The sequence below is a fragment of the Cololabis saira genome, chromosome 10 (assembly GCF_033807715.1).
Source record: "Cololabis saira isolate AMF1-May2022 chromosome 10, fColSai1.1, whole genome shotgun sequence".
NCBI lineage: Eukaryota > Metazoa > Chordata > Actinopteri > Beloniformes > Belonidae > Cololabis > Cololabis saira.
The window spans coordinates 33,283,886-33,297,398 of NC_084596.1; the positions used below are offsets into that span (position 1 = coordinate 33,283,886).

At 43.1% G+C, this 13,513-nt stretch overlaps 1 protein-coding gene across 1 annotated transcript; it reads left to right on the forward strand.

Moving 5' to 3' along the window:
- Positions 1-1,068: 1,068 nt before the first annotated feature.
- dmbx1a (diencephalon/mesencephalon homeobox 1a) lies at positions 1,069-9,146 on the forward strand. Its single transcript, XM_061731208.1, has 5 exons — positions 1,069-1,298; positions 4,672-4,836; positions 5,742-5,920; positions 6,292-6,688; positions 6,792-9,146. The coding sequence occupies exons 2-5, from the start codon at positions 4,686-4,688 to the stop codon at positions 7,232-7,234; spliced, it is 1,170 nt and encodes a 389-aa protein (XP_061587192.1). The 5' UTR covers positions 1,069-1,298; positions 4,672-4,685; the 3' UTR covers positions 7,235-9,146.
- The last annotated feature ends 4,367 nt before the right edge of the window (positions 9,147-13,513 follow it).

Here is a 13,513-nt window from a genome sequence, read left to right on the forward strand (position 1 = left end):
CAAAATATGCAAGCTTTACATTAAAAGGCTATTGCGCTGCCCTTAATTCCCCACCTAAACGGTTTTGCTCCGGGAGAAGAAATCTTCTCTAAAAACCCTTCAAGAAGAGAAGGGCATTATTGCCCTAATCCTCTTACCCGCAGTCATTTCAAGACAGGGGTTTTTGGAGGCTGAGATGGCGTCTTGTCTTTCCTACCCCATCCCAAATCCTTCCAGGCCGGGGAGTGTAAAGGCAGCACCCTGGCATCTATTAGCCATCTCTTTAAAGGTCCCCTTTTCTGCCTCAGTGGCATGGAAGGAAAGCTGAAGAGCAAACAAACTATTAGGTGACTGCTAGAGAGAGAAAAAAGGCTGAGGAATGACGCGCACATTCAGAGTTAAAAAACTAAAACTTTTACATTTAAAAAAAAAAAAAATCTGTATGTGAATTGATTGGATATTTTCCATACACACATATTACATAATTTATATATATATATATATATATATATATATATATATATATATATATATATATATATATATATATATATATATATATATATATATATATATATATATATATATATATATATATATATATATATATATATATATAAATATATAATATATGTGTGTGTGTGTGTGTGTGTGTGTGTGTGTGTGTGTGTGTGTGTGTGTGTGCGTGTGCGTGTGCGTGTGCGTGTGTATGTATTTGCAACCGAAAGGAAGCTCTGGTTAATACCAAATATTTATGAGTTGTTTATCAAAAGATTGAGAAAAATATAAGTAGACCATATGTGTGTGTATATATATGCGTGTGTGGGTGTGTTTATGTGTATGTGTATGTGTGTGTGTGTATGTGTGTGTGTGTGTGGGGGGGGGGGGGGGGGTGGGGGGGGGGGGCGCGTACACATAATGTGCAGAAACTTATCATATTGGAGAATAACTCAGCGCGGCTGGACGGTCGGCCAGCTCACGGAATTGACTGACAGCCCTGGGAGCCAATAGGAAGGCCGGATGAGCCCCGTGAGCTCACTTTAAAATCCCTCCGCGGGGATCTGCAGCACCAGCAGATGGCGGCTTCACACTTCCGCGGGAGACGCAGACGAGTCGCGGGAGCATCAGCAGCGTGAACAGCAGCAGCGTGATCGTGGAGAAGCAACAGACCCGAGGACTTTCCTGCCGCCCTGACTGGTTACCTGCTGCCGGACACGCGGACTGAAACACGCACACACTCAAACCTTCACCTGGGAGAAGTTTGGATTCTCTGCTGTCTGTGTGGGAGCTCGCAGAAAGGAAGACCCTCTTAACTCGAGGTAAGTTTCATTATTATTGTTTTTATTCATGGTACTTTTATATGAAAAAAAAGAAAATAAAATTACTACACGGGTTAAAACATAAAATGCGCTCAGTGCGTTTATTATGGCATTGAAGTAAATAACAAAATACGATTTTCTCATGTATTCATGATGCGGGCTGTTGTGTTATGTTGTTGTTAATTGTTGCTTCTGATGTATTAAACCACTCCAGATTTAGAGGAAACAGCTCCTATAGGAGACATCTTTCATTTGATTCAGTCTTTTATTGTACAACCCAGACTTTATACTTTTACAAGCCAAACTAACTTTACAAATCACTTTAAAACAGCAACCTAGTCCACATTTAGAATGAAATAATGTCAAGGTAAAACACACAATTATAACAGGTAAATAAAAAGTGACTAGGCAGAGTATAAATTATATGTTTGTCTTGGACTCACTATTATATATTTTTAAATATGGCAAAATGTCCAAAACGGACATGTACAAAGTTTAATCCTTTCCTCGCCCCTTTTACCTGCAACTGGTCACGTGACTGAATTTTTACTCTCAAAAATGTGTTGATTTTTTAAAAAAACTTTTATTTCGTTTTGTTTTTGTTTTGGCTTTAAAATAATGTTGTTCCTGAGTGTCGGGTCTTCAAATTATTTGCCGGAGCAGAATGAACACTGACAGTGAAATAGCTCTACTTTAATGTAACTGTACATCAGTGCTTCACAATAACACACAGGGCTCCCGCGTACCGCGCACGGCAAAACTAAATCACGGACGCCTCTCTTCTGCGGTTTACACCAGTGACGCAGCAAAAGCAGCCTGTCAGACCCACTCATGCCCTCGGGGGGCTGTTAGCAAATAACATTTTCCCTAATTTAGCCGGATCAAAGAGTTGCACTGTACATGCCAATTTCCATAATGACGATATGATAATGGCACACGGAGAAGGGCCGCCAGGGGCCCGGTGTCTGCAGCACGGGGACCCGTTGCCTGCAGACGGGGGCCCGGTGTCTGTAGCACGGGGGCCCGGTGACTGTAGCACGGGGGCCCGGTGACTGAAGCCGGGGGCCCGGTGCCTGCAGCCGGGGGCCCGGTGCCTGCAGCCGGGGGCCCGGTGCTGCAGCACGGGGGCCCGGTGCTGCAGCACGGGGGGCTCATGCATGACAATAACCGCGGTGACAGGCTCACAGGCATGAGCTATTGTGTAGAATTAGATCTGGACAGGAGGACAGCTACAGGCTATAAACAACGCTGGCAGTTTTGATATGACATGCAAGCTTAAAGCCACTTCTTTCCTCCTCGAGCATGTTTGAGGCAAAAACGTGCGGCTGGAATCAGAATATGTTTCAGTGTCACTTTAGGAGTTAAATCAATAGATTACCAGGTGTCTTGCACCCTCAAACTTTCACTAGTGTGCAGTCATACTGTATATAAATATCTCATTTACGCAACGTCTGATTTTTCTAAGATGAAGTCGCTTTGAGTCGTTGTGTCTGAACGCACTGAATTCCAAGAAACAAGAGACGCATCAGAAATGCGGCCGATCCTCCCATTACCGCGCACGCGCAGCTCCACTGTACGTCCGTCCGTGTCAGCGGTGATGATGAATGGAGGGCCTCGCAGTCGAAACCTATTTGCACTTCCATTAGACGGGGGGCCAAATGGGGATCAACATGCATATTTCTACCCGCGGAGAAGCCATACATCTCAGCCAAAACGTTGCCCCGGGCCGGCGGGACAAGAGGCCGCCAGAGAGGAGGGAGGAGGGGGGAGAGAGGGGGGAGAGGGGGCCCATTCAGCTCAAATACTTAGGGGAGTAAAGTAAATGTTTAGCGAAGCACCTTCTGTCCCGGCGAATTAAACTATTCCCCACTGCCCTCTGATCACATTCATCAGCCGCCGCGGCATCTAATGGGCTGGGAGCGGGCACACGCACGCACACACCCAGGGCCAAAAAGAAGACAAATATTATTACTATTGTACTTAGCACTATATAAAGTACTTATTATTATTATTATTATTATTATTATTATTATTATTATTATTATTATTATTATTATTATTATTATTATTATTATTATTACTATTATTATTATTATTATTATTGAGATCATTGATAATAATAATGTATTATCAATCATCTTTAGTCAATTTTAATATTACATTGAAGTCCGCGTTTTAAAAAAAATGTTGCAATTAAAGTGTCCAAGCATTTTAATCACTAAATTACAGAAGGATAATTTTAGAGCATGGAAAACATTAAAATACGGAACTATTGGTGAAGATAAAAACTAATACTTGAATTGTTAACATTTATATGCTTCAAGAAAACACATGAAGAAATCCACAAATATTCGTCAAATTAGATGAAGTTAAAAAAAAGAGTAAAACTACTTTAGTCTACATTGTCAAGTTTATAAAGGAGCGTTAGGCTAAGTGAGAACATTGAAGCAGGTTGTTAATATTAAGCCATATGTGCATTTTATATGAGACCTTAATTCCCAGGAAACACACCTGTCATACAGCAGAAAGATTTATATCTCCTCCCTGTGGTCTATTTGTAATATAATAACTGCTTTGGCCTCAGAGACCCCCCACCCCCCCTCCCGTCAGGCTCCTGGTTACTAATACATATCTAATCATGTCCTTACGTTTCATCTCTGCAAATGTCGTAAAGAAACGCACAGTTGAAGAAACTGCATGCATGCTGAAATGATTTCCTTCAAGAAATACAGAAATTACACTTTTTAAAAGCCTTTTTTTCAGGGCAGTAAATGTATGAAGAACAATTTAGAATTACCCAAAATAAATTGATTAGGCCTACTTCTTACAAGAAATAATAAAATAAGGCCTCATAGATCAAATCAAATAAAGACGCCAAAAATGAGCAGTAACCAAACATGATCACGGCCTGATAAAATACTGCTCCGCCGGTTTTATCACTGAGACCCGTAATTCTGACAACATTTCATCAACTCCATGATCAGTCAAAGCGACATTTTCAATGGGGATTTAGGAAACGACGCGAATAAATTCATGAATAAGGCATCCGTCACGGTTCATTAAGGGAACGAGTGATAATTACCCCAATTAAAAGTCTTTTGTATAATTAATGAATGGAGCAGAATGATAATTGGATGTTAATGGATAACACTTGAGTCTGCGAGCGCATATTCAAATCTGTTGGCCCCTGCAGCGCGGGGGTCTGCGGTCTTTTTATCAGGATTATTATTATCAATAAAAAAAAATTAAATAAATAATTTAAAAAAAGTTCCGTTACTGGACCTACCAGATAAAAAAAAAGAAAAGAAAAATAAATGATATTCACGTAGTTGGGTTTGTTTAACCCCCCTCATGTGTTGCTGTCCCCCCGCAGGTCGCGGCCCCGCCATGCAGCACTACGGGGTGAACGGCTACTCTCTGCACGCCATGAACTCCCTGAGCGCCATGTACAACCTGCACCAGCAGGCCGCGCAGGCGCAGCACGCTCCCGACTACCGGCCCTCCGTGCACGCGCTCACGCTCGCGGAGAGACTCGCAGGTAATGGAGTGCACGCTCACGCACGCACACTGCACACAGACAACGCTGATCACTGATCAGTCTGATCACCTGTTGGAATATTTGTTGGACTATTTCCTCCCACGGTTGCAGAAGTCAAGTTGCCCGCGGGCTTCTGCTGCAGCTTTGGTGTTTGTTGCAACTTTAAGTTTCACTTTATTTTAGACGGGACAATGCATATTAATGAACACTACATTAAGCAGTGGGTTTTAGCAGAAATGCTAGTTTAAAGTCCCCACAGAAAACAGAAACAATTCAGTCAAACAATACAATCAAATAAGTGAACATAAAACATACATAGTAGCAAAATATATTTAGCAGCATTTAAAAGCAATATGAATTGTATCTTAAAGTGACTTGAGTCTAAAGTGACTTGAGCAAAAAATGTATATTATAATAATGAAATACCAGCTATGGTAATATTATGGTACTGATAGTATCCAAGTTGTGTCACATATAGTACAAAGTGTGTTGCATTGCACATTGCCCTAGTACGTACAAATTAAAACAGATAATTAACATTAAAACCAACTACACAAGTTTAAGCCTGGTTGTGATAACAGTGTTGTTCCTCCATGATTTTAAGATGTTTGGTGAAAGAGGTCAGAGTCAGAAGTTCACGTATCGTGCTTGGTATTGCATTCCAGGTGTGAGAGGCACGAACAAGCTTGACTAAAAGCACTTTTTCTAAAAGGAACGATACAGTTGCCTCTAACACCAGCTCTGGTTAATCTGTTTGAATTTCTTTTCACAAATTCTTGTAGTGGGGCTGTTTAATAATTTTCTCTCTATGTTTTTTTTTTTAGTATTTGTACACTTCTCCATCTCAGCCCAGTAAAATAAAACCTGCCGTGTGCTCTTCTTTTCCAACGGCTGTGCATTTCAAGACATCATCCTGGAGGCTCGCTATGGCTCCCAGCACCGCAAGCAGCGACGCAGCCGCACGGCCTTCACCGCCCAGCAGCTGGAGGCGCTGGAGAAAACCTTCCAGAAGACCCACTACCCAGATGTGGTGATGCGGGAGCGCCTGGCCATGTGCACCAATCTGCCCGAGGCCCGAGTGCAGGTGGGAGCAATAAACACCGTCCTTATGAATAGATGTACATCTGTGTTTCAAGAGCAGAGAGGTGTTTTATCAAGTTAAATGCAAACATAATGTAAACTTTTTTCATTTCTTAGTCCATCCACGTGGTTTTACTTGTCATTTTTCAGCTTAATATTGTCCAGTAATTGCCATGACATGTGCAAGGATAGTATGAATTAAAAATGCCTGCAGGCAATTCTTCTGAATCACATTACAAATATGTTAAAAGAAATAAAGCATTGATATTCTAGTGGCTTTTTTATGCGCTAAAATTAGTAATCTACATTTTATTTTCTGCCTTTTCTACAATGAAATCCAAATCAATCAAAATCCTTCTTGATCTTTACCATCAGGTCTGGTTCAAAAACCGCAGAGCAAAGTTTCGTAAGAAGCAGCGCAGCCTCCAGAAGGAGCAGCTGCAGAAGCAGAAGGAGGTGTCGGGGGAAGGAGGAAGCGAGAAGGAGGATACGCCTCCTTCAACCACCATCCTTCCTGACACCCAGCTTCCCCCTTCATCCTCCTCATCCTCCTCTTCCCTGGAGACGGAGGGTCCCTCGGTTCGTCCTGTGGCTCTGGACATGGAGCTAAATGTTACCTCAGCAGAACATTCGGGCAGCGAGTCGGCAGCGGAAGATAACGTCACAGATAAGGAGGATGAAAGTAAATCTCAAAGAGAGGAGATGAAGTCAGAGAGGGCGTTGACGCCCGAGGACGCTTCCCTGACCTGCAAAAGACTCAGCCCTAAACCAGGTAAGAACATAAGATGACTGATTTTCATTAAGAGACAAAAACTACGTCATTATCTGACTAATAATGTTCATAAACTGATTAGAAGTGCTTCATTTCTGTCCAGATTCTCCAGGAGTCTCTCCGTCAGTGACGCCCTCCTCCTCCAGCAGCAGCAGCCTGGCCAGCACTGCTCCTCTCTCCCAGAGCCACTCTTACTCCTCCTCTCCTCTCAGCCTGTTTCGCCTGCAAGAGCAGTTCCGCCAGCACATGGCCGCCACCAACAACCTGGTGCACTACCAAGCTTTCGACCTGGCCGCCCCGTCATCGCTCCCCTACCTGGGGATGAATGTCAACATGCCCCCCGCGCCACTGGGCTCCCTGCCCTGCCAGTCCTACTACCAGTCCCTGTCCCATCACGCCCAGCAGGTGTGGAACAGCCCGCTGCTGCAGGCGTCCGCCGCCACCGGCCTCACCAGCCACAACAGCAAGACCACCAGCATCGAGAACCTGCGTCTGAGGGCCAAGCAGCACGCCGCCTCGCTGGGACTGGACACGTTGTCTAACTGAGACTCAGGCTGTGTGGAAGAGAGCGGAACCTCGTCCGAAGCATCTGTGACTCCTGCTGCATGTCTCCGTGTGGGGCTGATAGCTCCCTAGGAACCATTCACCAGATTCCTCTCCAGTAGATGGGAACAGGCCATATTACATGCTCAAAAATAAAACTTACCAGAGTGGTTGCCACCTACAGATCTCATTTCAACAACTCTTTAAGACACACCATGGATTGGTGAGTTTTAAAAGCTCCTTTTCATATTGCAGCTTACAGGCCGAGAGTAAATTCATCTAAAATAACGGATAAAATACACAAATAAATACACATTTCAAGTAAATACGTTGGCTTAAAGGACACGTATGCATACATCTCACTTAAATATGTTTCCAGCATTTAATGTCTGACCTTTAACGTAAAAATAATGATAATAATAATGAAAAAATAAACAGTCCTGAATTTGATGTGAACAGCTCTGGATGGATGCATTGGGTTGAGATGATGATGCAGATGATGTTTACAGGAATAATGTGAATAAACAATGCACTTTGCAGGGAATCACAAATCACTTGTGCAGCAGAGAGTTTTCAATTAAGCAACGTGGATATGTACAGTAGACGCATGCACCGCATAACAACACTAATGGAAATAAATCCCAGCCATGATGTCCTCAGCAACATAATTAAAAGTGACTAATTTAGCCGTTAAATGGGCAGTGATATGCCGCTTCATGCAGACGCCGGCTTGATAATGAGAAAATAATTTCAGTGACTAAATTTTAAGAGCTTTTAATTACATTTGGCCTGGGGCTGCGGGAGCAGGGGCAGATGCAATTATGAACATGAATGCCATTTTAAGCAGTCATTATAAATCCAAAAGGTCTCCACAGCTAAACAGTTGATGGCCACATGGGGAAATAAAAAATCACTTTGCTATGAATTCAGCAATTTTTTTTTGTGAGACGAAAGTGATGATACATATTCATGGAGTCTTGCTCAAAGGTTGAGCCTGGGGGCGAAGGTTCCTGCTTTGAAAGTCAGCTGTTTCTGTTTCAAGTGTCCATGTTCTCCGCCCACGTCCGCTCCACTGCTCCGGCTTTCTCCCGCAGTCAACAAACATGCATTCACGGCTGATGGGAAGTAAACTACGCATGGGAGTGAGGTGAGATGGGACCAGATTGAGACTGGAACCGGCCCACACCCGATGACTGCTGGGAAAGGCCCCGGCGTCCCCGCGACGCAGCGTAGCACTGTTCTGAGGAAACCTCTGCTTCTCCACTGGAAGCCGTACTGACTCTTAGCACTTGATGACGAGAGACACACAAGTAGCTGATGTTTTCCGTTAACGTGTTCTGGAAGATTGTATCTTCAAATGAAAAAAAAGCACAATATTTTAAGATATAATATACAAAAAAAAAAAGTCTATCTATTAATGTTTACTGGTAAGGTAATTGTAAAGTTCCTGTTATGTTGTATTATTGATAGTGGACTCAGATGACATTCCTTTAGCCGCACACATTGTAAGATTGTATTTGCCGAGCTCGCCGACAGCCCTGTCTGCTCGTCCTCGCCTGGTTGTCTGTGTGCTGCGCCCCGATGATTTCATTCTAAATGCATACTGTCTCCCTCGCTTCTACGATGAAACGAAACAAGTGAGCAATACGAACACCGTACGTTTTGCAAACAGTTCACGCTGAAAAGTCAAAGCAAGTGAAGATACTTCAGTGAGTTATCCACCTGAGTCCTCTGTGTACTTCTGTCTTGACCGTTTGAGTTCTGCTGTTGTTTAAAAATCCTGTTCCTCTTACTGTTTCTGTCCAACTGCTCGTTTCAGTGATTAATAGATTTATAATGGTTGAGAGGAGGGTAACCGGATCAACAGTGGCGTTTCCGCTGCTCCTCCCAATTCTGTAGACTTGAAATAGTGTTGTTGAAAAATAAATGTAAATAAACCTTGCTTAAAGAACTTTACAAAGAGGCTCCTCTTGTTTGTGCCGTCATCACGGAGGGGTTATGTCTGCACCCTGACGAGAGTGGTGCTCCAGCACAGCCAAGGGTCAAAACGTTACGAGATGAGCAACAAAGGACCAGTAATGTTGCTAAAAACAAACACCTGGAGGAACATCTTGTAACTGATGGGGCTGATTGTTAAGAGGCCAGTGGCAGATAAATACAAGCATCTCAGAGAGGCATCGATGTGCAACGGTTTAACTGCAAAACCTGTTTATAAATTGTGAAGTGATTTCAGAAAAATGTGCATCAGCTTGAAATTGTGAAGACTTTGAAAAATACTGTAAAGTACATAATAATGTCAAAAGGTTGTGAGAATCTGGAGAAATCTCTGTACGCATGGGACGAGGCTGGAAAAACAATAAAAGAAATGGGTACTGTATGATAGTTATCTTTGGGTCGGCAGATGGCACCGCATTAAAAAGGCCGTGATTCTGTAACACAAACCGATGCAGGGGCTCGGGGACACTTTCAGAAATCATAGTTTATGCTGTCGTATCCACAAACGCAGGTTAAAGCTCCATCACACATATCAGCAGCAATATGAAGCGCTGCTGCCTCCTCTGGGCCAGAGCTCATTTAAAATGGACTGAGGCAAAGTGGGAATCTGCTCTCAGAAAAAAAAATATGCAAAAGTGTTATTAAAAACCATGGACACTGTGTCCTCAGTGCTAAAGGGGAGATTCATTCAGCTTGTTGAGGTGCGTTATTCATGTGGAACCGGAAGCTTACACATGAGATGTGAAATATCAGCGCTGGAAAGTTCACCGGTTAAAGAGCAGCGTATGCTTCCATCCAGTCTGTTTCAGGTAGGGCCTTTTATCTTTTTGTAAGAAAACGTTAAACTGCAGCAATTACAAAAGTGTGACTCCCAGGAGACGGGTCAGGGTGCTGAACTGGCCCACTTGCTCTCCAGATCACTTAACAACCAAAAACAAGTGAGGGCATTATGAAGTGAACACTGCAACAAAGTCCAGGACCGTTGACTGGTATGTTCTGGATCAGACAAGAGGTAGGAACAAAAATCCTCTCCCAAACCCAGCAGCCCGTCTCGTCTGGTCTCCTCAGCTCCGTGTATGGATGTTGTTAAAAGTAGAGGATACAGGCAGGTAAACATCGCTCTGTTCTTCCTTTTTTGAGATGTTTGCTGTCATTAAATACAAAATTACCTCATTTCATTCTAAAAATTGTAAATTTCTACGGTTTAAATGTTTGGTATATTTTATCTGCTCTGTTGTGAACAAAATACAGATCTATGAGTTTTCCCAATCAGATCATTCTTCTTTTATTCACCTTATACACACTCTATATACAATATACACACTATCTTTCTTGGGAACTGGGGCTTTAAATACAAGGATTGTACATGAACCAGACACTTAATATCACTTATATTTTTGGTCTGGCTCTGAAGTTTAAAAAAAAAAGATGTTTAGAGGAAAAAGAAAAGGAAAACGAAGAAAATGAAATGTTAAAAAAGATATCCAAATGAAAGAATTGCAATGCTGGTTTAAAAATTCAAACGTAAGGAAGCAGAAAAGGCAGCACAAAAAAACAACAAAAACAAACAAAAAAACCCCACCTCACTGTAATCTGAAATATCTGCTAAAAAGGCAGCGTGGAGATGTCAGCCCTCCCCAATGAATAAGCAGGCCATTATCCTGAAGAATGACGGCCCGGGGCGGTGATTATGATGCTATTATATCTTTAACAGCACGGTTTATCAAAACGTACGGACCCCATCCACTCCCTCTCTCCCACTCCCACACAGCCACACTCAAACGTGCCCTTGCTCTTCCCACGGCAAACTTTCCATGCATTGTAAATGCATTACTTGTGCCGTGTGACATTGTTGTGCCGTTAATTGATTCGGCCTTGACCACGTAGATTACACACAGCGTGTGTGTACATGACTAATGCACCTCCGCTGCGGCACGGGGCCTTTTCTCTGACTGTTATGAATGCGTGCTTTCCAAAAATCGGATAAAAGAGGATAATAAACTCACCAGATTAGCAGCCTTAATATGGCTACAACATCCCACCCTAACCTTGTTGTGTTTTATTACACTACGAGTGGTGTGTGTGTCTGTCCCCGGCCAAGGGCATCTGCATCACGTGACTGATAGGAGCGAAGTGTGGATATACAAGCGAGCTGCACGTCCTTGTTATCCAGAGGAGGAATCTGTTCAGGTACATGGCAGGATTTTTCTCCCATGGGGCTTTACGGCAGAGAACATAACAATACTCCTGGTCCAAATGCTCTGTTTTCTTAACACCCATCCCCCAAACACACACTCACAGCCACCCCGGGGGTTGACCAGGGATTGCTTGATTGTACTCCTGCAGGGTCAAATGTGTTGGGCCCTCAGTGTTGGATCAGGTGCTGCCCTCTCCCAGGGCTGATCAGTCACCGGTAGCACTGAGATCCATCTGCAGGCACACGTGGCTCCACAATTACTTTCCTCGAGACGAGTTAACACACATTTATTTATCAGCAAAATTTAAAAAAAAAAAGTCTATAATCAAAGGAGTTGGGGGTCTGGCTGTTTATACGACTTCACCTTCTAGAAAACAAGAAGTCCAATATGTGAATATAGTGGCAAGACATGATGTGGGAACTCTCTGTAATTTACAGGTTTTCTCCATTTATTTGCCAGAAAGTGTCACAATAACAGACAAACACTACGTCCTGCAGCCGATTACACAAAACCGATCACACACTCTCATGTGCTGATCGATTGCAGCCTTTAAAAGTTCACAGTTCTGGTGGAAAAACAAAGTGAGGCCGTAGAGTCCTTGATGAAAGCTATTTGGAGTCAGTAATCTGCACACGTGGACTTGCACTGAGACTGATCAATTAAAAACAACATTTTATGTTCTGGGTTCCTTGGAAGCATCAGTTGATGTGAATGATGCGTCACCAACAGATCTCTGAAGGCATACGATCAGGGGAGGAATAAAACGGATATGAATTTATTTGAAAGGGTTTAGGTGTCCATCAGACCAAAATTACACCAACCGTACCAGAAAAACCACAAAGTTGACCCCCCCTTCCCTCCCCGTATATATATGTACGCTTTACAATTCTTCCGTGGGGAGTTTTCCTACATGGCCATCACAGGCGCACTTATTTTGCTCCATTTCTCGCTTTGACTCTGTTATACACGCACAGACCCTCGGATCAAGACCCCCACACAAAAATCATGGTGTACCATTCAATCAGTGTTATTTCTCCCTCCTCTCCATAGTTCTCCTAAAGGTTTTAACTACGGCGAGAATGAAAAGTGCCAGCGCTGGAAACCTCGGCCCATTGAGGAGGTGACAGGGTCTGCCAGAATATGATCCTAATCCTGTTTCAAGCATTCTTTTAGCCTAGTGGCACTGCCATTTCGCAGCATATTCTCTGAGCTGTCAGGCCTGGGGAAATCCCTCTGATAGTGCATTGCCCAGATACACATCAAAGCCCTCCTGGAAACCACCAGCAGGAACTTAAGAGAGAGAAAGAAGCACAAGTACAATCAGGCTCACTGTTGTACAAACACAGGCAACAGCATTTAAGTGCACAAAGATGGAAAAAGTTCACATTTTTGCTTGAAGGTGTACAAACATGTTGAGGTGGCAACAATCCTTTCCCTAAATCCTTTAAGAAACGAAAAAGGAGCAAAATTGGTTGAACAAATAGAGAAACAAAGAAGAGAGCGATATGGAGAGGCAGGCAACAGGTGGCTAAAACAGCGTATCCAGGGCCACCCTCCTTTAGTTTCACTTCATCTTCAATTCTCTTCTTGTCCTCTTTCTCTTTAACACTCTGGCTGTCATCTCACCCCTCCCCGGCTAATCTTCTTAGAGAGAAGAAAATCCCCTATTCTCTCTTTTCTTAATCTGGCTGCAGCCTAAACTTAAGGTTGCATCTCCAATGTGGGCTTCAGCAGCCGAACAGGAGAGCTCTCAGTACCAGACGTGTCGGTTTATGTTGAGATCACACATTTAAGGCGCGCAGGGTTTATGACGCTTATCTGAAGCCATTTGAAGAGGAGTTTTTTGTAACCGGGTAGAAGAAAAGGTGCGTCATTATTTCATAAATCACAACATGCATGTCACGTCCTTTTTGGGCTGGTGGTAAGATAAGACTTTTAAAGTGAATTTCTTTTTTAGAAAATGTTATTGGAAAAAAAATTACCAAAAAAACACCATGATCCTTTGCAAATTCATAAATGGATAATTTGATGTTGCTTGTCATGTTGCACATGTGCATATCACATCTCACACATCACGTCCATCCATGCA

Bases quoted from the DNA above. Each gene is read 5' to 3' on its own strand.
- dmbx1a (XM_061731208.1), top strand. From the start codon at position 4,686: ATGCAGCACTACGGGGTGAACGGCTACTCTCTGCACGCCATGAACTCC. The intron at 5,921-6,291 runs GTGGGAGCAATA...CTTTACCATCAG, and splicing joins TGCCCGAGGCCCGAGTGCAG to GTCTGGTTCAAAAACCGCAG. The intron at 6,689-6,791 runs GTAAGAACATAA...ATTTCTGTCCAG, and splicing joins AAGACTCAGCCCTAAACCAG to ATTCTCCAGGAGTCTCTCCG.